This window comes from Pezoporus occidentalis, unplaced genomic scaffold, assembly GCF_034315485.1.
Source record: "Pezoporus occidentalis ecotype Australia unplaced genomic scaffold, CSIRO_AGI_Poc_V1 ctg21, whole genome shotgun sequence".
NCBI classification, from domain to species: Eukaryota; Metazoa; Chordata; class Aves; order Psittaciformes; family Psittacidae; genus Pezoporus; species Pezoporus occidentalis.
In genome coordinates this window covers 3,195,434-3,219,927 of record NW_026913964.1, presented here as the reverse complement: position 1 = coordinate 3,219,927, position 24,494 = coordinate 3,195,434, and the positions used below count along the sequence as shown (strand labels likewise).

Below are 24,494 nucleotides of genomic sequence, written 5' to 3'. Positions count from 1 at the left end.
ACCTGTCAAGGGTTAACCAAGACCTTGGCTGAGATAGTAGCAGTGAGGAACCTTTGGTCACTGGCTCTAGTGAAATTGCTCAGTGTGTTTACTGCGGCTGGTATCCAGGAGGACAGTGGCAAGTCTAAAGACTCGGCTTCATCAGAGGAGTGGCAGCTGCCAGGAACTGCCCTGGGTAAGGGGCAGGTACAGGTTCCCGCCGGTGCTCTGAAGAAGTAAGGTCTGCCAGGACCCAATGTACTCAAGCTAAGTTTTCCATACGCATAGCTCTTTCAGTGTTTAAAGCTGCTCTTGCACTGTATTTCATTAAGATTAAACTGTACTTCTTTGGTTTAGGAAGGCTGTCTGGTTGGTGTATTAGCTGTTGGTCACACACACCTGGTCCGAAAACAGCTGGCATCTGAAACAGCTTGGACTTGCTGGAGGTAACCCAGTCGACCTGCGAATGGTGTGAACCAGGACCTGACCAAGAAGCGGGAGAGCACCAGGATCCCTCCCTGGAAAAGGTAAGGGCTGGAGGGTAAAACTGGTGGGAGTGCACTCATGAACCCGAAAACCAGAGCAGTTGTACAGAGCTGACTGCATTGTCAAGTGGGACCTTTGAAATTTAGATCTGTAGGATGTATTAAGGATGGCAAATAATGTGAAGTTATTTCCATCAGGTTGCTTTCTGGAAGTGTAAGATCGTAATTTGGATACTGCCCTCAATTTCTGTCTACTTTGAGCCACATAATTCCAATTGGTTGCAGTTTATATTGCCAAACTTATTCCAGTGTTATTGTCTCTTTAAAACCTCACACTCAAATACCCTTAGGCATTTAAAACAATCGGGACAGTGGAGCAGTATCTCTGAGCTAAACCAGAGCAGTAGGTAAAGAGCAGAGGGTTGCTCTCTTCAGTAATACAAGCACAGGAGCACAGGTGTGAGTTGGATGATGAGGAATCTATTCCTGGCCCTAACATGTAGTGCAGTCTCTGCACCTGATTCACCAGTGTATTATGCTGCTAGTCTTTTTAGGCTTGTTTTGCCAGTCTCTTGTCTGTTATGCTTCCACAGAGTGGATGTAAAATGCTATCAGATCGAAAGGGTGATTTTTATCCCAAAGCGAAACTTTATATTGATCCTGGTAGATGGGTTGGACATTGTGGGAATAGAATGGCAATCTTCAAATCCTGTAGGGGTTTCAGAGCACTCTGTGTGTCTGCAGTGTGTGGTGGTGTGCCCTCACAGGAGGTTAAGTGAAAGTGCCCTGATACGGCTTGCAGGGGTTCAGGCTTGCAGTGCAGTGTTTTCCCTGTCGTGGATAAGGTTCCATGGGTAGGTCATGCACAGTACTTGAACTGGGAACTCGCTTTGAATATGTAGGTGCTACATACATAAAATTTAGATTGATGTAGCACTTTCCTCCCTTAGCCTGTCCTCTATCAGGGGGCTCATTAACCTCTATGGCAGTGCCCAAGAGATCCTGTGCTAGGGTATTCTGTTGTCCCACTCTTGCGGAACAACATTCTTGTTCTGATAGACCCCTGTCCCTCTCAGACTGGGAAGCAGACCCAGTCAGCTGCTGAAAGAAAGCAGTAAACTTAATTGTGGCAGTGCTAACAGTGTGAATAGACAGGGTCAGCTGCTGCCTCAAGCTCCAGCTGTGATCTTGCTGCCCATTGTGTAGCTGAATACAGAGCTTCAGTTGGTCAAAAAGTGTCATCTACTGAGCAGTAAAGTCCTCACCGGTGCTGCAAGGTTATGACAAAGTAAGTGTCAGCAGCTTTCCGGGAAGGCTACTGGTGATGGCAGAGCCAGTTTGTCAATGATGCACTTATGAGTAGTTCTGAAGAAAGCTGTCTCTGACAAGTGCTCTGGTGTATGGTACTGTTGCTGTGAGCAGAGCAAATGCTGCTGATCGCATGCCCTCAAGAACCATCAAAGGAAGCACAGACATCTATTACTGTTAAAACAAAAACTGAGCACTGTATGGGCACAGGACAACATAGATCCATTGACAGCAGAACAGGACTGAATTATTGACTCCTCCAGTGCCTCCGGTATGTTCCATCCACTCAGGCTGTTCAGGATGCTGTCTGCTGGAGATGCAGACAGATCTCCTTCCAAAGCCAGGGCATAACCCTGCAGACTATGATCACCACTCCACTCAGCTTGTCCTCCATGAGACTGGCTTGTGTGTGGTTGTAACATCCAAAAGGACACAGAAGTCACCTTTGGTCTTCCTGTGGGCTGTTGGTAGGAACTCTTGTGACATCAATGAAACTGGGCTGTGTCTGGTAATGCCAGCCTGGAATTGGCTGTGAGGTGAATGCAGTGAGTTAGGACCAAGATGGAAGCACTGACTACTCTGCCCATTTTGCAAAAGGGAGGTAGTGGGGCTGCAACTTTTATGTAGTATGGCTTTGGGTTTTGTAAGAGAACTTGTACTATGTCAATTTGTGCCTAGCTCTGTCTTGCTGAGAAGCCAAAGTGTCTAAAAGTTCCCTGAGCACAGACAGGATTTTTCTCACTGTGGAGAGGAATGTATTTAAATGGCTGTTTGGGAGCATCTGTGAAATATGTTTTTCACAACTTGTTTACTAATGGGCATTTGTCTATGTAGTGGTTGTCAATTGGCAGCTGAATTTGAAAGGCACCGAGGACTTATGGAGCTTCAGGGACTAAATTCTCCTCTGATTATTCCATGAACTGCTCTAAGCTCTGGTAAGGTGTTGCTGAAGGATTGTTCAGAGGCTGTTCCTCGCCATAAAATGCACATACTTAGATGCAGAGGGGTTTTACTATACTTTTTTTTTTTTCTTCTTTTTTCTTTTTCTCTCCTGCTGGTTGGTATGAAGATTTCTTCAGCCATTTCACATACCCAGGCTGCACCATGCATTCTGTATTGCAGACTTTTGAGCATTTCCCCCTATTTTCTTTCAGCATCTTCCAGAATTTCATTGGTGTTATCAGTGCTGTTCCCAGCCACTAAGAAAGAGAAAAAATGACTGCTACTGCTGAACCCAGGACACTTGGCTATTAGGTTTTTGCTGAGAGGTGTTCAGATTTTTAGTGTGGGAAAAGCTACCTGTAACTAGCAACTGCTGTAGAAATTATGGGCTTCTTTAAGCAAAAGTTTAACTCTTACATTTACAGCTGTCTTGTAACGTGCCCTACCCCATTTTGAGAGCACTTCAAATGTTCTTAAAGAACTTTGAGGAAACAAAGTGAATGGTACTTCAGTCAAAACAAGACACCACAACTTGTGTCCAGAGCAGTTTTCAGCTTCTCTGGATTTGTCAGCTAGCTGGATTTGCTGTACACTGAGTTGCCTTTGGAGTTGTCCTAGTCTGAAAGCTGAGTGAAGCTCTGGAAGCTAAGATTAAAATCCCAGACAGTGTTTGAAGAATCCTCACTGAAAGAAGTGGTGGAAGCATCCTGGGGGGGGGGAGATTCCCCAGCTGGGTGAGAGGTGGAGTAGGTTTCATGAAGAAGGATCTCAAGGAAGTAGGGGTTGGTCCTGAAGCAGGTAAAACATGTTTGTCCTCCTCTGGTCATGACAGAAGTGAGATGATGATAAACTGGAAGAAACCTTTACCTTATGTTATTGGTTTGTGTTTTTTTAATCAGCAAAAGTAGATGATCAGGCTGTGGATTTGTGGTTTCCATAGTGATATAGCTGTGAAAGCTTTTGCACGGCTGAGCTCTGCCCTCACTGCAATCATTCTTGAAAGCTGTGAGTATTCAGCTTTCCTGCCAGGAAAATGTAAATATACATCAAACATGGAAATGGCTGAAAATGCAACTGCATGCTCATGATTTATTTGCTGTTACCTGAGGTTGTGGATGTCAGGAAGCTCATCTCCATTGTGGCTTATTTCTCCTTTGTCCATCGCTCTGCACTGAAACAGTGCATCAGACTGTTGTAATACTAGAGTTCTTGCTGGATGTGTTGACTTGTATCCTTTGTTTTCTCTCATCTGTACATACACACACATTGTGCAACACTGATGCCTGTGACTCTGCTCACTCACACTGATACCAAGCATGCACTGATCAAGAAACATAAGCCTAACTGCTTCAGGACATGGTAACTTATTAGAGCTCCATTCTGTGAAGCTTGGAGAGGTATACTTCATGTATATATCTTCATGGATACTTCATAGCCATCGCGTCCCTTGTTCAGTGGCCACTGAAATGGGCTGCATGTGACATGAAATCATTGTTTATTTTAATGGTCATTTTGAGAGCATTTTAATAGTCAGAACATATGACCTTGGGGGAATTTTTGCCTGTAGAGAGAGCTGTTTGTGACTCTGAATGGCTGAACTTGAGAGCTGTTAAAGCTGGCTTTCAAAACAAGTCAGAGTATGGAATTTTTCAGCATCCCAGCTGATGGCTTATCAGTGGGTCATAGAGGTAGAAAAAGGAAAATGCTCAGTGTGATAAATGCTGGATGCACACATCAGATAGGCGTGTACGAGTCCTGCGCATCCACTTGTATAGTCCAGTCTTCATCAGTCACTGGCATTTGTACATCTTCCTTTTCAGTCATACTGCTGCTGGATGCTTCTCTTGTTTCCCTGAACAAATCTTCCCCTACCTTCAGCATTTGTTTTGCTTGTCTAATGGATGTAATGGGTCATCTGTTCCCTTTATAGAAAGGAATGTTAATTATTTTCAGAAGGCTAATTAGGTTGCTAATGAGAAGCTCTACTGCAGTAATATTTCCTTTAATTACTCACTCTTAAGTGCTGTACAGAGAAGCTTATTGAATATGCTGTTAAATATAAATGCTTGTATCTGGCGTAGAGATGCACCTTCAGACTCCCTGAAAGAAATGCTTTGGTAAACTTGGGAATCCATGTGACACAGATGACTGAGCAAATAAGTCTGGTCGTGGGAGCCACCTAGCCACCTTGTTGTGTAGCCTTTTTGACTCCATCTGATCATGGTGTTTCTGCAAGTGACTGGCTGCAGTTGCTCTCTGTATTCCAGTTTTGCTTGACGGCTTTTGGCAGTATCGGTAACCAATTGTGCTACCTGCCAAACTAAACTATAGTTACGTGCAGCCTTCACACCAAATAGTTTAGTCTGCTTGGCTAGATGGCAGCCAGAGGCACAGTGGAGTGACTCATCCAAGGTCATGTCCCAGATCAGGGCAAACCTGGTAATAAAGCGGGGGTATCATCAGCCCTGTGTAAGGGTGCTGCACTGTTTGGCCCTTTGTACCTCTCTTACAGTAAGCTATGCTGACCCCAAGACTTACATCAATTTGGATATGGCTTTGTGAGGAACACAGCTGCTCAACAACCCCATCCATGTATCGACTTTAGGAAGGTCTTTTTGGTTAGAATCACAGAGTAGTTAGTGTTGGAAAGGACCTGAAGATCATCTAGTTCCAGCCCCCTGCCATGGGCAGGAACACCTCACACTAAACCATGTCACCCAAGGCTCTGTCCAAACTGGCCTTGAACACTGCCAGGGATGGAGCATTTACCACTTCTTTGGGCAACCCATTCCAGTGCCTCGCAACCCTTACAGTAAAGAACATCCTCCATATATCCAGTCTAAACTTCCCCTGTTTAAGTTTGACCCCCTTACCTCTTGTCCTTTCAGTACAGTCCCTAATGAAGTGTCCCTCCCCAGCATCCCTATAGGCCCCCTTCAGATACTGGAAGGCTGCTATGAGGTCTCCACACAGCCTTCTCTTCTCCAGGCTGAACAGCCCCAACTTCCTCAGCCTGTCTTCATACGGGAGGTGCTCCAGCCCCCTGATCATCCTCGTGGCCCTTCTCTGGACTTGTTCCAACAGTTCCATGTCCTTTTTATGTTGAGGACACCAGAACTGCACACAATACTCCAAGTGAGGTCTCATGAGAGCAGAGTAGAGGGGCAGGATCCCCTCCTTTGACCTGCTGGTCATGTTCCTTTTGATGCGGCCCAGGATACGGTTGGTTCTCTGAGCTGCAAGCACACTGATGCTGGCTCATGTTCATTTTCTCGTTGACCACCAGCCCGAAGTCCTTCTCTGCCCAACCTGTAGCTGTGGCTGGGATTGCTCCGACCCAGGTGTAAGACCTTGCACTTGTCATGGTTAAACTTCATGAGGCTGGCATCAGACCCACCTCACAATATGTCAAGGTCCCTCTGGATGGCATTCCTTCCTTCCAGCGTATCAACCGAACCACACAGCTTGGTGTCATCGGCAAACTTGCTGAGGGCGCACTCAATCCCACTGTCCATGTCAGCAGCAAAGATGTTGAACAAGACCGGTCCCAACACCGATCCCTGAGGGACACCACTCGTTACTGGTCTCCAGCCGGACACTGAGCCATTGACCACAACTCTTTGCATGCGGCCATCCAGCCAGTTCTTTATCCACTGAGTGGTCCATCCATCAAATTGATGTCTCTCCAATTTAGAGACAAGGATGTCGTGTGGGACAATGTCGAATGCTTTGCACAAATCCAGGTAGATGACATCAGCTGCTCTACCCCATCCATCAGTTCCGTAGCCCCATCACAGAAGGCCACCAAATTGGTCAGGCAGGATTTGCCCTTAGTGAAGCCATGCTGGCTGTCACCAAGCACCTTGTTGTTTTTCATGTGCCTTAACATGCCTTCCAGGAGAATCTGCTCCAAGATTTTGCCAGGCAGAGGTGAGACTGACTGGTCTGTAATTCCCCAGGTCATCCATTTTCCCCTTCTTGAAAATGGGGGTTATATTTCCCTTTTTCCAGTCATCGGGAACTTTACCTGACTGCCATGATTTTTCGAGTATGATGGACAGTGGCTTAGCAACTTCATTCGCCAGCTCCTTCAGGACCCGTAGATGGATTTCATCAGGTCCCATGGACATGTGCACGTTCAGGTTCTTAAGATGGTCTCAAACCCAATCTCCTCCTGCAGTGGGCCTAAGGTCTTCATTTTCACAGTCCATGAGTTTGCCTTCCAGGGCTTGGGTGGTGTGGTCAGAGCATTTGACCACAGTGAAGACTGAAGTGGTGAGGACTGCTTCTCCATCAAGTCCTGGTTGCTACTTGCTTCTCTCCTTTTTTCATGCTTTGTGATAGAAATGTCAGTGCATTTTAGAATTGTTCTGAGAGTGCTACTGGATTCTAGATGATATTTTAGTTTTAGTACTTCCAGCGTAAGAGGTGTTGAGTGGATCTCCAATGTCCCCTACTTTGTGATTGCTGAGCCTTCATGCAGCTCTGCAAAAGAGGTTTGCATTCTGGCAGCATCCTCTGATGTCCAATTCCCAAGTCTGCTGTTAACCAGACTCTTGGAATTCTTTACACACCGTAGCTCTACCAGGGAAGATGGTGACAGAAGGCTGCTGAATGGGGGCCACTTCCAGGCATTAGATGATGTTCCCTGTGCTTATATACAGATCATTGTAGACCCCATTGGAGAAGGGGGGAAGGTCTGTCAGTGTTGTGAATGTGGTGCAAAACTTCATACGTTGTACTTGTGCTGTCAAAGTATGTAAGTGTGGGTGACTCTGAAGAGTGACTTGGGCATAAGAAATACCTGAGATAATTATTATCAGCATGAGTTAGCAAAAGTCACACTCCAGTTCTTTTCAGAAACAGATGTGCACTGGTAGAAGTATCTGTGCTCCACACATGCACAACTGCTTTGGCTGAGGCACATTCATTTGAAAGTTGACTTTGCATATGTAGCATTTAAGTTTACTTTGCATGTCTTTAGCTGTGGCAACTCTGAGACAATTAAGGTACAGTGAAGTAAGTTGGTTAGCTACATTGTGTATTCTAGCTTCTCAGTAGAAGCCTATGCACAAAGAGCATGGTTGAAAAATGTCAAGGTGTTTATTTTGAACACCTTGGCATTGTTATGAAGTGTTATGCAAAGTAGTGGATGTAGTGCTGTTTAGCATATGTGTAATGTGGCGGGTTTCTTGTTGCATGTATCGAGACTAGTTATATAATGGCAGCATATTTAGGTTGCTTTACTTGTGGTGGAAGATAAAAACTGAAATTCTTACTCATCCTACCAGCAGTTTATTGCCTAATACCAAGTGATTGTCATAAAAGTCGTTAAATGCTGCAGGTTTGTGTACCTCTAGAAAGAAACGGACAAGCTCTAGAATGGCATGTGTTCCTCTGGGATTGTCAACAGTAGATGCATATTTGGACATGAAAATGACAGCTTTTAAGCATTTTACATAAGCAGGGACAGGATAACATATGGTGCCTCTCTGGTTCCATTTGTTATGGGTCATCTGATGCTTGTTTGTTGAGCAGATTTTAAAGATGGTTTACAAAGAATTTAGGGCTTGGGGGTTTTAGAGAGGGCTTTTTTTTTTTGGTGGCCAGTGTGAGCAGTATCAAACAGTTTTAGATAAAACTGAGGAATTCTTTTCTAGTCTTATCATAAGACAGTTCAGTTCCCAGCACACAGATGAGAACTGGCATCTTTGTTCAGAGGCATGAAGTACCTATTGTTGCCCTGAAGGAAAACAAGATAAAGAATAAAAGTCTTGTTTGATAAGACCTGAAATTACCCTATGTAACCTCAGGTGTTTCACTGAAGTGGATAAATGAGTGCCGCACATGCTTTAAGCACCTCTGAGCAGGTACTGGAGAGATGCAGGAATTGAAGCATCAGAAACACTGAAACTCTAGTTTTGTCTCCATCTCTAGCTATCTTCTCAGGCTTTAGTAACTACTGATGGGAGCCTGTGGAGATAAAGCTTGTACATGAAAGACCTTTTTTAGTGCCTGAAATTCATGAATGAATTTAGTCCTTTGTGTGTGTGTGTCTGACGTTTATATGAAATTCAAAAGCTAGTAAAACTGGGTCATGCAAATAATTAATTTGCTAAAATGGTATCATGGTGCAGTAACAGTGTGAGGCAGATTACTGGAGGCTGAATCTCAAAAGAAATAAGTCGCTGTCAGAGGTGTGTCTCAGTCAGTGAGAGCTCAGTGACTACAAAAAGGAGGGATCAGCTTTTTGCCACTTAACAACTGTGTCTCCTAAAATAACAAGCAGTTGTTTGGAGCATATCTTTAAACTTTTATCTTCAGGGGATGGCAAAATAAAAGCTGAAAACAGGAGTTAAGGGCACCACAAATGAAGAGCTGGCCAGAAAGTTCCTGCCAGAACTTAGTATGACCTTGGGAAAGCCCTGCCCTGGCTGGGAGCTCTTTTGTTCATTAATGGGACAGGACACTCTTCTCCCCCCTGGTCAAGGCCATTCTGTCTAAGTACAAAAGAACAATTACATGGTAGCTAGGTAGAGGCTAGGGTTACAGTTCAATGGAAAGAAGCCAGTAGAATAACCCTTCCATTAAAAGACCTTGCCTGCTTTTGGATGAGACTCCAGGATGGCAGGCTTGCCTCCATGCTGCAGAGTTTTGCACAGCCGTGGTTGTTTTCTGGTTGTGCTTGCCAGTCCTGTGGGGGACTAAGTCCTTTGACCAGGTACAGACTGCAGTAAGCTTCCTCTTAACAAGTCGACAAACATGAGTGAAGGCTTGGTACTTGACAGAAAGAGAAACTAATTATGGGAGGTGTTAAGGATGAACCGAACTTCATGGATGGGAAGCCATGGTCTTACCACTTCCTACTACACATTCTTGTCCGAGGGAAGGGACAGCATCTCTTCCAGGGTTTCAGCTGAGAGTGTTCTGCGTTTCACAGTATTTGGTCACTAGGCTGCCATAAGACTATTCACAAATAAGCTTCTTCTGGGAGCTAGGGAAAGTATGTTCAGCTCAGTATTCCCTTCTCATCAAAGATCAAGTGCAACATGGTTTTTGAAGGAGAGATAATACATTTTGCAGGGTCAACTGATGTTGTGGATGGGTGAAAGGGGCAGTAAGTTTCAGACTCGGGCCATCTTTGGTCAGATCAGAGACAAACCTGATACTCGGTTTCAAACAGCTTCAAGCCCAAAGTAGTGTGATCAAAGTTACTGAAAACAGTCTGGGTCTGCAGTAGCTAATTCTCCCTGGCATGAGCATTTTGCTTCTGGAGCCCAGCATTGGGGAAGAATGATATGCATCACATCCCCAGCTGGTCAGAGCCACTGGGCCACAAACTCCTGCTCCTTTGCATTTGTGTCCCCACATGTTCCTGGGGCCCATGTCTTACCACCACAAACCCTTTTGTAAGGGGAATTCAGAGTTGGTGAAAAGTACTGTCTGGACTGTCCAGAGGGACGTACGTGCTTTTGTAAATGAAAGTGAAGCTCTAACAGTGAAAACATGAACTTTCTATGTTGTGCATCAACATGAGTTATTTGTTCTGGAATGAGCAGCTTCCAGAGCCAAGTAAAAGAATCCAGAGTCAACTGGTGTCTGACCTGTCTGGGGACCTGGGCCAATTAGTGCCCGTGTTTGGATTGTGAGAATGTGTTGTCAATCACTGGGAATTAAATATTTCTGAGAAAAAAAATGAGCTGTGTGTTTTGAAGCTTTTTCTTTTTGAAGCCTGAAAACCAGAATAAATGTGATTCTGGTTGCTAGTTCTGCAGCAGCAGTAAATAAGAAAGATGACATGGCATGATCTTTGAGGCAGAGGCTGTGTTTCCATGTGTGTTTGTGCAGACCCGTGGTACCCTGATTTACTAACACCTAGCTACTCTGCTGGTAGTAATATTAAGGGAATATATGTCTTACAGTGAAGTATTCTGACACAACTGAAGATGCAAGAAGTTCAGTTGTCTTAAACTTCTACTTTTGAAAGGCAGGATGTTCAATTTTGTCTATAGTGCTACCATCTAGGACAGATGTATGCATTTGGAACCTTCAGCCAGTGATGGGTGCTCCTGCAGGGCTGTGACTGCTGGAGATGATACACAAAAGCCTGTGTACATAAGCTACAAAGATGGAGTGTTTGTGGTTGTAACCTGAAGGCAAAGCTTCCTGATACCTTGAGGAAATAACAGCACTACAGCATAAAAATGAAAGCCTTCTTTTGCAAAGATGTAAATAGCAACAAAGTACCCAGCGCAGTGGAGGAATATGTCTGCTGTGTAGGAACTAGGCCCTGAAACCTAAGTTTTTTTTGCCTTGTTATTCAGGAGAGAAAAATTTGACTGGTCTACAAAGATAAATTTATCTGAGTGATGCACTTACAGGCTGCTGTTTGTTTTCTGAATTGAACTAAACCTGAACAATGGAGTGCAAAACTTGCCACTAGTTTATTTGCACATACAATATATTTGAGTGCTGATTACACACTTTGCAAGCCAGTGATGACATGATTAATCCCTGTGTTAATTGATGGGCATCAGTCAGAGGAACTGTGGGAAACTGCTCAGAGGAGGTGCCTTTCCTGGATGTAGGCACAGTTGTGTACTTGAGTATCTGTCAGACATGGTCAATAGGGTTGAGATTTATCCTCTTCTACCCTTCCTTTCCAGGATGTTTCTAAACGAGGACCTGTGTGAACTTGGCTCCACAAGGATTTCTTTGGTGAAAAAGAATAATTTAACAATCTGCTAAAGTTTTTTTCCATGGGGGTTGTTAGGAAGAAACTTGATGAATCATAGCCTGGTGAACAGCAGATAGCATACCTGGTTCTTTCACATCTTGGCAGAAGTTTAATGTTGGGAAGGAAAAAAAATTTATTTATCTTCAGGAGGGAAAAGGATTTTCTGTAGAACTGCTATCAAGAGGACTCCAAAAGGGGAAAGGGAGAAGAAAACTTTTTGATGGTTTTGGCCTGTGTTTCTGAAGGTGCTTTAAAGAGTACTCTCTCCTGTTTCGTCTGTCTTTATGCAGTGCCTTACGCTTGCAAGGTCTAAACCTAAATCGGCTTAGACCAAGAGGTCAGGTTTCGTTATGGTCTGCAGCGTTCTGCTTCTCCTAGGTGAAGAGTGACTGTAGTTGCTAGCTGCAGGTGTTTACACTATCCAGTTACCTACTATCAGTTGAATGCTGGGAGTTTGTAAAGGCTTGTGTGCTGGTGAAGGGTAATACAAGGAGAGGGAAAGGATTCTTTACCGTTGTGTATATGCTGCAAGAATTTCCAGTAAAAGAAGCAGCTCACTGTCTGAATACTGCTTTGAGTGTTACCTGCAGCAAACAAGGAGAGACTGCCTTGGATCTGTTGATAGTTCTAAGGTTTTTCTTTCGGGTTTTGTTTTTATGTATTTATTTCTTTTTACACACACTGCTGTTATTCACAGATGTAAGTGACTTGGATTGTGTCAGGGCATTAGCAGGCTAGGATTTTAGATACTCTGACTTCACTGCCTTGATCATATTTTTCTCTGCCAAGCTTCATTTTCAATGTGAAATATGTTTGGATTTTTTTGTCTCTTTTTATTTTCCTCCCTCAAACCTGGCTTTCCTCCATTGCATGCTGATTCTGGCTTGTTTCTGCAGATTGTTCAGAAGAGCTGGGCTAAGCATATTTAGTTGTTACGGATACTGACCTCTGAGTTGTCCAAGTCAATTTGTTGTTTTGTAGCGTTGGAGTGAACTGGAGTGTTTGCTTTTCATTTTGCTTTGGAAAGAAGATGGAGCATTTGCTAAAAGAAAAGAAAGAAAAAACTAAAAAAAAAATACAACCAAACCCTTTTCAGAAAAGAACTGTCTGGATTTCCATCAGCTTTAGAAACCATGAAAGATGTGTGATACATAATGTCTTGACCATAATGTTGTCTCTTCTTTATATCTGTTGGCTCTCTAGTGACAGTGGAAAGGATATTGGCTGCAGAAAAATCTTGTGAACTCTCAGCATGTTCTCAGGATAAATTCTCTCTCTCTCTCCATTCATCACTGTTTCGAGTTGCCTTTTGCTGGTAAGCCATGATGTGCATTATGTTCTTCGAATGTCAGATTTGCTTCAGTCATCTAATGCGACGTATTAAGCCCAAGCTTTCAAAAATGGACATGAATATTGATTGGCACTGTGCTTGAATACATGGTTTGAAGTCCAGCTCCCAGGCGCTTACAAGTCAGGCAGTTGTCCATTGGGGAACAGTGAGTGCTCACACCTAGGCCTGCAGTCATGGGCTGTCAGCTTGGCGTAGCTTTTAAAAAATGGGTTCTAGAAACTCAATTCTGCTCTCACTGCAGAGAATGAAGTCAGCCTGGACTTACTGCCCAGGTTAAAATAATGGTAAATCCAGCAACTGAGCAGACAGAACTGAAAGAAGGCTGATACAGATTCTCAGGGCAGGTTGTGCTCCCCTGGACATGCCATCTCCTTGGGGGCAGACCTTCCACAGTACTGGCTCCCTCCTCTGCAGTATTAGTGGGAAGGTCTGCCTGCTCCAACAGTGGGGTCCTGGCTTCAAAGTTTCTGCATTGTGTTGGGGCCATTTCAGGGACACTTGGAACCTTCCTGTTCACTTGCTTTCTTGAGAGTATCAGCAAATGCTGGGGACTTGGGTCAGCTTTTCCAGACAGAAGAGGGCAACAGGTGAGGCACAGGAGTCTAGCAACAAGCTTGGAGAAGGGTATGACCTTATCTGAAAGAGGTGCTAGGGAGATTTGGGGTAATACTTCTAGATGCCAAGTTCGGACTCTGTCATTTTTCACAGATTTGTCTTGCAAGTCTGGTGCTTACTTGACTCTTGAGGGCTTTCAACTTCTGTCAGGAGCATACATGACCCCTCTTGGTCACTGTAAGTAAAGAGCTGCTGCCTTTATTAGAAGGAATGGTCACTGTGGGCTAAGGTGTGTTTGAGTTAAGATGATGCTATGCATGAGGCAGGGAATGGAAGGTCTCAGCTTTCTGCACTTCTGCTGCCATTAATGAGATCACAATAGCCAGAAAACTATTCTTTAAACTATGTCTTTGTTCTATGATGCTGTGTTTTCTCTGTCCTCTGCAAAGCCCCCTCTACACTCCCTGCCAAGAAAACCCTACCTCTCTCCTTCCTATTGTGAAATGATGCCTTCTGGGCAGCCCACACAACAGGCATTACCGTAAGAACTACACTTCCCCATCCCTTTGGCTTAGTCTTGTAATTGGATTCATTTAATCTCCTTTTGTCGTCATTCTTTTTTACTGTATCCCAATTCTCTCTGGAACAGATTTGAAAGATAGGCAGGGATCAGAGGCTGCCAGCAGGTACAGGGTGAACTGGCCAAGTGAACGAGGAGTGGCAGGGAAACAATGTGTCTTCTAAGGGCAAGGAGCTAGAGACGAAAATGAGGGGGAAATAGAGATTGGAAATGAGCTGTGCTTTGTTTCTTGCAATATGTAGCGGTGTGGGTGGAACTCAGAGGAAGGGAGACAGCAAGCATCCTGATGGAGTCCAGAGAGAGAAGCAGCACAAACAGATGATTAATATATTAAGAACTAACCAAAATCCCAGGGCTGCAGATCCATCCTGAAAGCGCTAAGAGTAGAGAATGGACATCAAGTCTGTATTTGGAGACATAGGTCTGTGGCATGCTTTTAGCTTCATTGCAGGGCTTGATTAATCAATCTGCTGGAACTATTCCACACTTCAGTATGGTTGAAATTCTATTTTCTGAGCCACAGTTAATTGAGGCTCTTGGTTACCTGAAGGATGAATATCTCCTCAGAGTTATGACTTCAGCACATAAATACCGCTAAGACTTTACTCGTAAATCTTTAAACACTGATGAACTAATGTCTTGGAGCCAAATCCAGCATCAGTGTTCTGTAAATCAGCAGTGCCAGGAGTGATGACACCACCCCCTGCACATATAGAATGCTCCCTTTGGGAGCACAGTCACCAGGAGAGGACAAACAGGGTATGGCACGGCAGTTGGCACAGGCAGGGTGAGCAGGGAGGGTCCAGAAGCCTGGCAAGCATAAGAGGTAAGGTCAGATAGTGGTCATCACGAAGGTGCTCAAGGATAGCATCCTCTTGGCAGAAGGCAGATTAAACAAAGTCCACTCCGCTGGCAAGATGCAGACAGAGGTCCCTCAAAAACATGTCCAGGCATCTGGCTGTAGTGAGTGCCAGAGCCTGTCAATGATGTTATATGGTGGCTGTGCAAGATGTGACCAGGTTGATGATTTTGCTCTGTATGGTGGTAGAGCTATGGGAAGAGGTGGAATGGCTAAGGAACATAAGGGAATCTGAGGAGGATGTTGACTGGTGGAGCCATATACTACCATCCCTGGGAGAAGCAAGCCAGCCAGAGTGTTTTAGAGGAACTATTTCTATTTTAGCTGCTTGAAATACGATTTGCTGATGATGGAAAGCATTTCCATAGCTTTGAATTTAGAAGATCCCTGTTTTCCACAAAACACCATAGTGTGAGCAGCCTCAGTACAAACATGGCTAGCCACATGCAGTCTCTATGACTCGTTTGCTCTCTGCTGAGACAATTGCATAGGTGGCAGTTTCTGGTTTTCAGGAAGCCACTGCTCATCCCACTATAACTGCCTCGGTGATGAACGTCTTCTGTTTTCCTCAGGAGACTGAATAGATACACATTCAGAGCTTTTTGGTCTGTATTCCTGTGACTCCAATAAAAGTCTTCCATCACCAAGTTCAGTTATCTGCTTGAGTTATCTCTTACTGAATCCAGTGTTGGCTTTGTGTTTGGATGTTTCACTAATGTCCTGCAACTACTTTTCAGCTTGATATCATGAATAGCTGCCCAATAAAACAATACTTCTCTCCTTCATTTCCCTCTTGGGACCTTCTTGTGCTGTACTGCCTACCAGGCACCAGACAGTGCAGTATGGCTGGGAAATCAGATGCTTGGGAACAGCTCCAATTTTAATTTTTGTAAATGCTCAAGTGACTTGTAACCTTTATATTGTACAGTTCCCAACTTGTGCAACGATGTGCTGTAGCTTGTTGCAGTCTCCCTAGGTATCTTCCATTCCCTTCTATGTCTTACTCTGTACTTCTTGTATTATTTTGAATAAAATGTTTTACAGGAGGACCTGTGATTTATGGATTTGCTTAGTGCTTAGCACAGTGGGACCAGTTTATATTTGGGCTACCACAGTTCAGCATCTGTCCTGCCTTGGGATGCTCTTATCAACAGACAGCATATGGTAAGAAGGAAGTTCCCATAGAGTTTGGGCTGACTGGGCATGTGTCAGTAGAAGACAAATATTGAGACAGTGTCAGCATGTTGATGCTGTTCACCTGGCAGTTGTGGTGAAAGGCTCAGGATTCAAAAGAAGTCAGTAGTGGTCTTTGCGGTGACTTAACTTGTGTTGCAGACATGGTCTAGATTCAGTTATTAGACTTCTAGTGTAATGACTAGATATTTTGCAAAGTTTACAAAATAAGTAAGGAATAAATAGATAATAATTAAGTATGTGGTATAGAACCAGGGAAATGAAATCTTCATTGTACAGAGGAAATGGTGTGGGGTAGAACAGGACGTGGCTTGTTGGATACGTTTCTGTGAGTCTTCGGCTTTAGTGGGCTGGTGTAAGACAATGGAAGTAGCTGTTGAGGGGATCCTTTGAATAAGAAGGGAAGGATCTTCTGTGCATTTGAGCTGACTTTGTGAACAGATTTTCAAATGTCAAGGAACAGCTTACAGAAGTACTGCGTGCTGTGGTTGCTCCTTGCTAACTGTTCAAATACATTTCATGTAAAGCTGTAGAGGGAAATGCAAAGACTAAGGGCCACAAATGGAAAAGCTTAGAAAGGCTTATTGAAAAGAGAAAAACCCCGTACAATCCCTGGCAGCTTAGTAAAACTTTTAGAATAATTTTCTTCCTCTGGACAGCGACATTCTGTATTTCCTCAGTGCAACAGATATGACTTCTAAGGACTCTTCATCTTCTGCTGTCTGTCTCAGATACAAAATATTTCTCCCTGCTGCAGCCATATATCCCCGTTCTGACAAAAGATATCTACAGCCCATTTCCTTCTTACTGCTTTCCTTTACTTCTGTACCGCTGACTATTAATTTGTTCTTTGTCATGGTTTAACCCCAGCCAGCAACTGAGTAGCATGTAGCCACTCGCTCAGCCCCTGCCAGTGGGAAGGGGAGGAGAATCAGAGACAAGGTAAAACATGTGGGTTGAGATAAAAACAGCTTAATAGTTAAAGTAAAATATAATACTAATAATAATGAAAAGGGAGATAACAAAAAGAGAGATGGAGAAAATTAAAAAAAACATGACACAACCAACAAACAGCGATGCACAATACAGTTGCTGACCACAACTTGCCCATCCCCAAACAGCAGTCAGCCCTTCCTGGCTAATTACCCCCAGTTTCTATAATGGGCATGATGTGCTGTGATATGGAATATCCCTTTGGCTAGTTTGGGACAGGTATCCTATTTCTGCTTCCTCCTGACTTCTTGTGCCCCTCCTCACTGGCAGAGCATGAGAGACTGAAAAGCCCTTGATCAGGGTAAGCATTATTTTAGTAATAACTAAAACATTGGTGTGTTATCACCATTGTTCTCAGACTAAAGCCAAACACAGCACTGCACCAGCTACTAGGAAGGAAATTATCTCAGCTGAAACCAGGACATTGTTGAAATTATGTGAGAATGGAGGAATGATATGAGGATTCAAAGTTCTAAGCTCATCAGCTGTGCTGGCTGAAACTAACCAAGTTGCATTACATTGACAAACTTATTCTCCTCACAGAGAAAGTTTGCAGTGCCCTTTCTTTACACATCAGCTTCTTGTGGATAGTGTGGATGTACACTCCCTGCATATTTCTCATGTGCTACTTCCAGTACTGTCATGCAGGGTCTCTTGGGACTGAACTGTTAGAAAATATGAGGGAATTCTTGGTGACACTTTAGTCTTTACCTACAAGCTCACAATATGCTGTTGACCTGATCTGTAGTAACTGTTCAGTGTCCTGTGTAAAATGAATCGTGCTGTTAGGAAATGGGTCTTTGTTCAAGGACCCACACCATATGAAGTGCCAAGACTGATTGTTTGGGTGTCCATTTAAGAGAGGAGTGAACAGGTCATGGATAGAGCTCTGTCCTTTTCAGCATAAATATTCCCCTGTGATATTTTGCGTATCAGCATGTTCATTATTATAGTTCCTTTTTCCTTATAAAATTTCGCTCACCTTGCATCAGAATTTTAGTTATACTGCATGTTAATACTTTGTTCAGAGAGGCATTTGCTCACAAGGCAGGGCATTGAACATTCTCTTTCCAGATGGCATTGGAATGTCTGCATGTAAAGTTAGTGTAGTCCTTTCCTAGCACTTTGTGCCACAGAACTGACAAGTGCAGAACAAAAAAGTTAAATAGTGCCTGATAATGACTCAAGAGAAACCCAACTTGAAGGAGTAACTTTCTAAGAATGAAAGAGGTCAGATTCACCCCGTGGTGTAAATCTGTAAGGCTTCAGTAAAGTTATGCTTAAAATCAGTGACTGGGACAGTGACTGTAAGCGTGTCAGAGCAATGCTTAGGACCTGTAAATCTGTACAAAAAGTATAAAAAACATATTGTACAGAAACAGTTCAGTGATAAGCAAATTGTGCCTTTTCAAAACCTCTTCCCCAAGTTTCTTCCTGTGGAGACAATTAGAGTTTGTTCTCATTTCCTACTTACCATGACTAACCACCTCTCTCTATGCTCAGCTGTTCCTTTTTATTCTCCTCCTTTGTGCTGTCCTGATGCCAAATCTGAATGGATTTCAATGGTTCTCTTGTGCTTTTTGACTTCGTATCAGGCAGTCTGACACCATAAGAAAATTATTTTACAAATCCTAGTCATATAATGTATGAGTTCTTCAACAGAAGAAATAACAGTTCAGCTGAATAATGGGTGCGAGGTGCAGTGTTTGACAGTGTAAAACCACTGAAGTTTTCTCCTCCAGTTCCCTTTCTGTAGCTCACATCAAAGCTTAGCTTTTCACTACAGTAAACATTTTGGATATAAAGACTGTCGGTGACAGCTGGAAGGGCTCAGGTTTTCAATGGTGTGTTTGTCTAATCTATTCCATATTAGAATCAGAAAAGTAGGGGACAGTGCTGTTTCTTGCCAAGAGCAAAAAGGTGATGTGTGCTCCTTGTGACACCATGGAATGGTTAGGGTTAGAAAGGACCCTAAGATCATCTAGTTCCAAGATGACTGTATTTTTCTGCTGACTTGCAACCAATAAGTTTTTTGCCAGCCTCACCCCTGGCAAAGCCCTTGTACGTGTCGAGTCCCTCCTTATCACCAGCGCAATACCAGCTGCATCTCACTTCTCAGGCAGAGCAGGGTATGTTGTCCAGGCCCATGCTGAGACTTGGAGCCTGGTAAGGTACCACCTTTCCCCAGAACTTGTTCAGCCTGGAGAAGAGAAGGCTCAGGATATACCTTATGGCATAATATAGTAAGACTGTTGTTTTCCAATACCTAAAGGGGCCTACAAGAAATCTGGAGAGAGACTTTTTACATGGGGCATGTAATGATAGAACAATGTAATGATAGAGGGATGGTTTTAAACTGAAAGAGGGTAGATTTAGATTAGACATTAGGAAGAAATTCTTCCCCGTGAGGGTCGTGAGGCACTGCCACAGGTTGCCCAGAGAAGCATCCCTGCAGTGTTCAAGGCCAGGTTAGACGGGGCTTGGAGCAATCTGGTCTAGTGTGAGGTCTTCCTGCCTGTGGCAGGGGTTGGAACTGGAGGAGCTTTAAGGTCCCTTCCAACCCAAACATTCTGTGATTCTGTGACTTAAAATTTGCTGTGGTAAAAATTAAGCAATTTAAAATTAACTTCTTTCTCAGATTTGTCCTTTGTGGATGTTACCGGTTTGTGCGTGGTGCCATCATGAGGGCTTGTGACTTCTTTGTTGACTCCCCTCTCTCTTTCTCTCTCTCTTTCTCTCTCTTCTCATTTCAGGGTGCCTGCTGGGGTGTCTCACAAGAATGGCTGCAGCAGAACCCCTGACTGCTTTCTCCCGATGGTACCTGTATGCCATTCACGGGTATTTCTGTGAGGTGATGTTCACAGCTGCCTGGGAGTTTGTGGTCAACTTTAACTGGAAGTTCCCAGGTGTTACCAGTGTCTGGGCGCTCTTCATATATGGTACCTCCATCCTCATTGTGGAGAAGATGTATCTATATCTCAAAGACAAGTGTAACATTTTAGTGCGCTGTCTCATTTACACACTCTGGACATACCTCTGGGAGTTCACCACCGGCCTCATCCTGCGCCAGTTCAATGCCTGCCCATGGGACTATTCACAATTTGATTTTGATTTCATGGGCCTGATCACCCTGGAGTATGCCATCCCATGGTTTTGTGCTTCTTTCATCATGGAGCAGCTGGTGATCAGAAACACCCTGCGTTTACGGTTTGATGAGACTGCCGAGCCGGGGGCCCCCACTGTCCCCGTTGCCTTGGCCAACGGCCATGTGAAGACTGATTGAGCAGTGACTCAGAGCCGCACTTAGCAATCTGAGAGAGCCCAGACCTCTGCCACAGACTCTCAGCTCTGGCTCTGACGTACTGCTCCTTGCTGTATGATAAGATTCATAAACCCCATTTTTCTAATGGGGGCGTGCATGGGATGTACCAGACAAAAATGGAACCAATGAATTTTCTATGGATTTTACTCTTTGGGCTCCAAGGACCAGTATCTAGTTAGGTAATTTCTGATTTTAACTTATTACAGATGAAAGCAGTCCTTTTGCTTACACTTCTATGTGGAGAAAGAAGAAAAAGAAATGCTACGGTGGAAATAAATCCAAAAAGAAAAAAAAAACTATTAAGTGGATGGGCATGGACACGCCAGCTAAGTTAGTGATTGGCTTACTCCATTAGGCAATATTCAGGTGCTTGCTTGCAACCAATACCTCCCGTGGGACCTGAGATGCTGCAGGAACAAGGAAGATCCATCTGCTCTTGAGAAGAACCTAAGACTGTCAGTCTGCTGGGGACTGGGGAGGTAGATGGTGTTCCCCTCATGAGGGGAGTCTCTCCCCAGGTTCTTTCTTGCACCATGAAAAAATCTGGTGCTGGACATCTTGCTGAATTTATACAGATCTTGTACTTTTTGAAATCTCAGTCCTGATTTCTCACTAGGTTTTTTTTTCTTTTTTTTTCTTTTTTTCTTTTTTTAATAAAGGCCTTTTTTGCCAAGTGAATTTTACTGTAATCTGTGCAATCTGAATCTTGGCAAAAGGCACAAGAAATAGCATAAGTCTTCCCATCTTCTTTGTCCCCCCAAAGCAGACCTCGCCTGAAAGTCTGCTGCAGATTCCAGCTCCCATCTCAGCCGTGCAAACCTTGCAGAGACTGTAGAGGCCACAGAGGTTTTCTGTCTCCTTCCCAGGGATTCCCCTGTTTCTGGTGATGTCGATGACTTAGTCTGGCTGCAATCCATTGTATTTGAAGGTCAAAACCTTCATGTGGCTAACGTGGTATCTGGGATTTGGGCCTCTGGCACTGACTCTTGCCTTCCTTCAGCACTGACAGACGTATTCTGCTCAATTCTGGCCAGTATTCTCAGTGTATCAAAGTGATTTGCTTTTTCTTCCCAAATTCTGCTTTAAATAACCACAGCCATACAGTTGTGACAATAATTGGAGGCAGCAAGAGCCTGTACCATGCTGGCTGATATGTTATTAAAAAAAACCCCAACACCCAAAAGTAAAAAAACCCTCTCTGAAGAGCAGTTCTGCATGCTCTGCCTGAGTGAGGTGTTGAGTTAGGGTGCGAGAGCAGCAGCAGGAGGGTGGAGCAGGAAGGAGTGCGGTGGTTCCATTGTACTTGCACCAGGGACAGTTTGAAATTTAACCTGTTGGGGCCATTTGAGGAGTACAGGGAAAGCTGTGGTGCAGAGAAGGTGCTTGACAGTGGCAGCCACAGGTTCATTCATTTGCTCTGGCAAGTCCTGGCTTTTGAAATTAGCAACAAACACAGAGCTTCCAGCTGCCCCATGTATCTTGCCTCTAACTGGTTTATGGGGAAGGTTTGCTGTAGTTGCCCTGCAGGGCCAGATTAATTTGAAGTGTTCTTCCATCATGGTCAGCAGAGATGCAGCAGGGATCAATTTGGCTTAAAATGCAATTGTGTTGTAGGATTGCACTCCTGCATTGGAAATGGCTGGGCTATTTCTGTGCTGGTGCCTGTCTGTGGTAGGGAGTGCTCTGCTGTGAACCTGTTCCTTGCCCTGGGGTACTCATTCCTGAGGGCAAAAGCACTCCTATCTCTGTGAGGAGAATTGTTTCTTAGTTCTGCCCTTAGGAAGGCAGTGTTAATCCTTTATTGTATCACACAGAGCAATTATTTTATCCCTTACCCCATCCTTCTCACATGGCATCCATTGCTGGCAATGGACATATAAAAACACTGGGGGCAAGGAGTTAATCAGATCTGCCCTGGGGTTTGCAATGTCTCCTAAAGCATCCAGAATACTTAGGTCATTATTTAGAGTTCCCTTTCTATAGTTCATTAACTTAAAAGAGAACAAACACTGAATAGCTTTTTCTTTTTTGTCCATGCTGTGATGTCAGTATTGCAAGATCAGAGGAACAGGGTGGAGTTTTGATGGTCTTGGGTGTGTAGACCCAGCAAAGTAGTCACCTTACACTGTACATGGGGAAAAAAAGAGATGAGATTTGTACGTGGGACAATGTAGATGATCTCTACTGGACCAGACCAAGAAGTGGAAGGTGCAGGTGAGAGTTAGGATCTCCCCATTTTGGCCCTGGGTCTGTCAGGGTCGCTAAGCAGTGTATAAATAAAGCTGGGTTGTCCTCTCACAGCATAGCTGAAGTGTGGAGTCATGCTGCCTCCTACACCGCCCCTGCATCATCCGAAACCCTCAGCTTTGTAGAAACATCCTTGAGATCCCTGCTTTCTCCTTAGCTGTTGCAAAACTCTTTTTAAATGATTAAAAGGAGTTGGCAACATGGTTTGGTGACTCCCAGCTGCAGCTAGGGCTGGGGAAGGAGAAGTGGCTGTCCACAAAGCTAACCTGGTGCATGATAACAGTCATGTGTCTTTAGAAGGTACTTCCTAAATGGCACTGGTTTTGCTCAGTGATGTAATATTTACATGCTCAAACTACGGAGAGGTTTTCCAGCAGCATCTGGTATCTTACTCCATGATCCTTATTGCCTGTGCCATTGTAACAGTGATTGTAGTCTGCTTTCCACTGATGTCTGATATGTACCACCCAGCTATTGCATCCTCATAGAGCGGTAATTTACATCCAGAAGTGCACTTTACTTGCAGCTTGCACACCAGAAACAGAAATGGACCCTGCAAATTCATAAATAAAATAATTATACACAATACCATGTACCTAATGCAGCAGCATTAGCCAGACTTCTCCTTTCTGAGCAACGTGGCTGCAGTCAGAGCTTTGTCTTTTCTGCAAAATCTTCCTTTTTAATACATGTGATGCTTCTTACAACATCTTACAGAAGTTCCCAGAGCACATTACCAGGGTCTCAGTGGCAGCTCAGCGAGAGCTCGGGGGCTGAACTGAGGTTGTAGAGACATTTACATTGAGAAAAAGAAACGCACAAGGCCTAACATTTGTTTGTTTGTGTGTCTTCCTTGGTAGATTAAAGTTGCCTGTTTTGAGTTCACCAGCAATAAAACCCCTTGTGATTTATCTCCCTTGTCCTAACGGCAGCAAGGAGAGTGGCCCATCGCTGCTTTTCTTTTCTGGGGGTGGTGGGATATGGTCTCCGGTCACCCCAAGATTCCAGTTTGTTTCCCTTCTTTTGCTTATCTCTTGTATGGTCCACCCTACAGGATCTCAAAGTACATGATGAAATACAGAGTCTGGTGTCCTGCGCACAAGAAGCAGTTCAAGCATTACTGTGATGTCTGTTCATACTCCAAAGATCTTGCCAGAGGGAAACGGTTGATATACAGCAGGACCAGACTGCATTCTTGGTCTCTGGTGTTACGATTGAGAGAAATGTGTACATATGTACCAGGTACTATTGCGCCTTTGGTCTGAATGCATTTTGTAATTAAAGCAGAATAATCCTATCAAAGCTTTGCTTGACTAGTCCTGTGACTGTGAAGGGAAAAAAAAGACTGCAGGGCTTTAACTGCTGTGAGAATTAGGAAGTGGGTGACTGGAGTCCTCCTCAGTTCAATAGCAGTGCACTGCTGACTGGTTTTCTGAAACCTGCACAGGAAGAAAAGTGAATTCTTTGTTCACGGGAGCTTCTGCCCTTCCTGTACTATGAATAAAACATGAGCCACCACTAAGATGTGAACTGAAACCAAATGTTTTCTGGTTTAGTTTATCCTGGTCCCTCAATACATGCAACCTGTATTCAAGCGGGGGCTTGCAGACCAGAGTTTTTAGCTTCAGTTCTGCCTGCAAACTGCAGCTGAACCACCTGAGGAGAAGAGTACTCTCTTCCCCTTCATTCCTGGACATCAGCAGCTGCCAAACCCCTCTGTGATCTGTCCCCTGTTGTAGAAGGAAATCTCTCTTATGGCGCTAGTCCTTGCTAAACCAGAAGCTGTTCCCACCATGCGTCCCCTGGCCCCTCTGCTTTGACCCTGAACAGCCAAGTCACAGAGCTGGTGAGACCTCAGGAGCGTGGTGCCTGCTTGGCATATGGCCTCCACTAGTACCTGTCTTCCCTTGCTCCCATCAGAGTGTCCTGAGCCGCCCCTGGG

General features: G+C 44.2%; 2 protein-coding genes and 1 long non-coding RNA gene across 14 annotated transcripts in view; 2 read left to right on the top strand and 1 right to left on the bottom strand.

The window, feature by feature from the left end:
* Positions 1–24,494, bottom strand: part of LOC134163952 (uncharacterized) — a 392,100-nt gene that overhangs the window by 30,833 nt on the left and 336,773 nt on the right. The window lies entirely within an intron of this gene.
* TMEM229B (transmembrane protein 229B) lies at positions 369–24,074 on the top strand. 6 transcript variants are annotated; one of them, XM_062619232.1, is made up of 3 exons: positions 13,234–13,594; positions 13,807–13,898; positions 19,737–24,074. In XM_062619232.1, the coding sequence occupies exon 3, from the start codon at positions 19,763–19,765 to the stop codon at positions 20,264–20,266; it is 504 nt and encodes a 167-aa protein (XP_062475216.1). In that variant the 5' UTR covers positions 13,234–13,594; positions 13,807–13,898; positions 19,737–19,762; the 3' UTR covers positions 20,267–24,074. The 6 variants fall into 6 exon arrangements, with proteins under 6 accessions (XP_062475213.1, XP_062475212.1, XP_062475211.1 ...); XM_062619229.1 differs by lacking the exons at positions 13,234–13,594; positions 13,807–13,898 and adding an exon at positions 369–506; XM_062619228.1 differs by lacking the exons at positions 13,234–13,594; positions 13,807–13,898 and adding an exon at positions 3,455–3,512.
* The window catches only part of RAD51B (RAD51 paralog B), a 455,666-nt gene continuing 431,555 nt past the window's right edge, over positions 384–24,494 (top strand). For all 7 annotated transcript variants that reach the window (XR_009964928.1, XM_062619224.1, XM_062619219.1 and 4 more), the window contains exon 1: positions 384–506. The gene's annotated coding sequence lies outside the window, so the exon portion shown is untranslated. The remainder of the gene's footprint in view (positions 507–24,494) is intronic.

Coding starts and splice junctions, on each gene's coding strand:
- TMEM229B (XM_062619226.1), top strand. CDS start 13,429: ATGACCTTATCTGAAAGAGGTGCTAGGGAGATTTGGGGTAATACTTCT. Junction 13,595..19,736: donor CATGACCCCTCTTGGTCACT/GTAAGTAAAGAG, acceptor TTCTCATTTCAG/GGTGCCTGCTGGGGTGTCTC.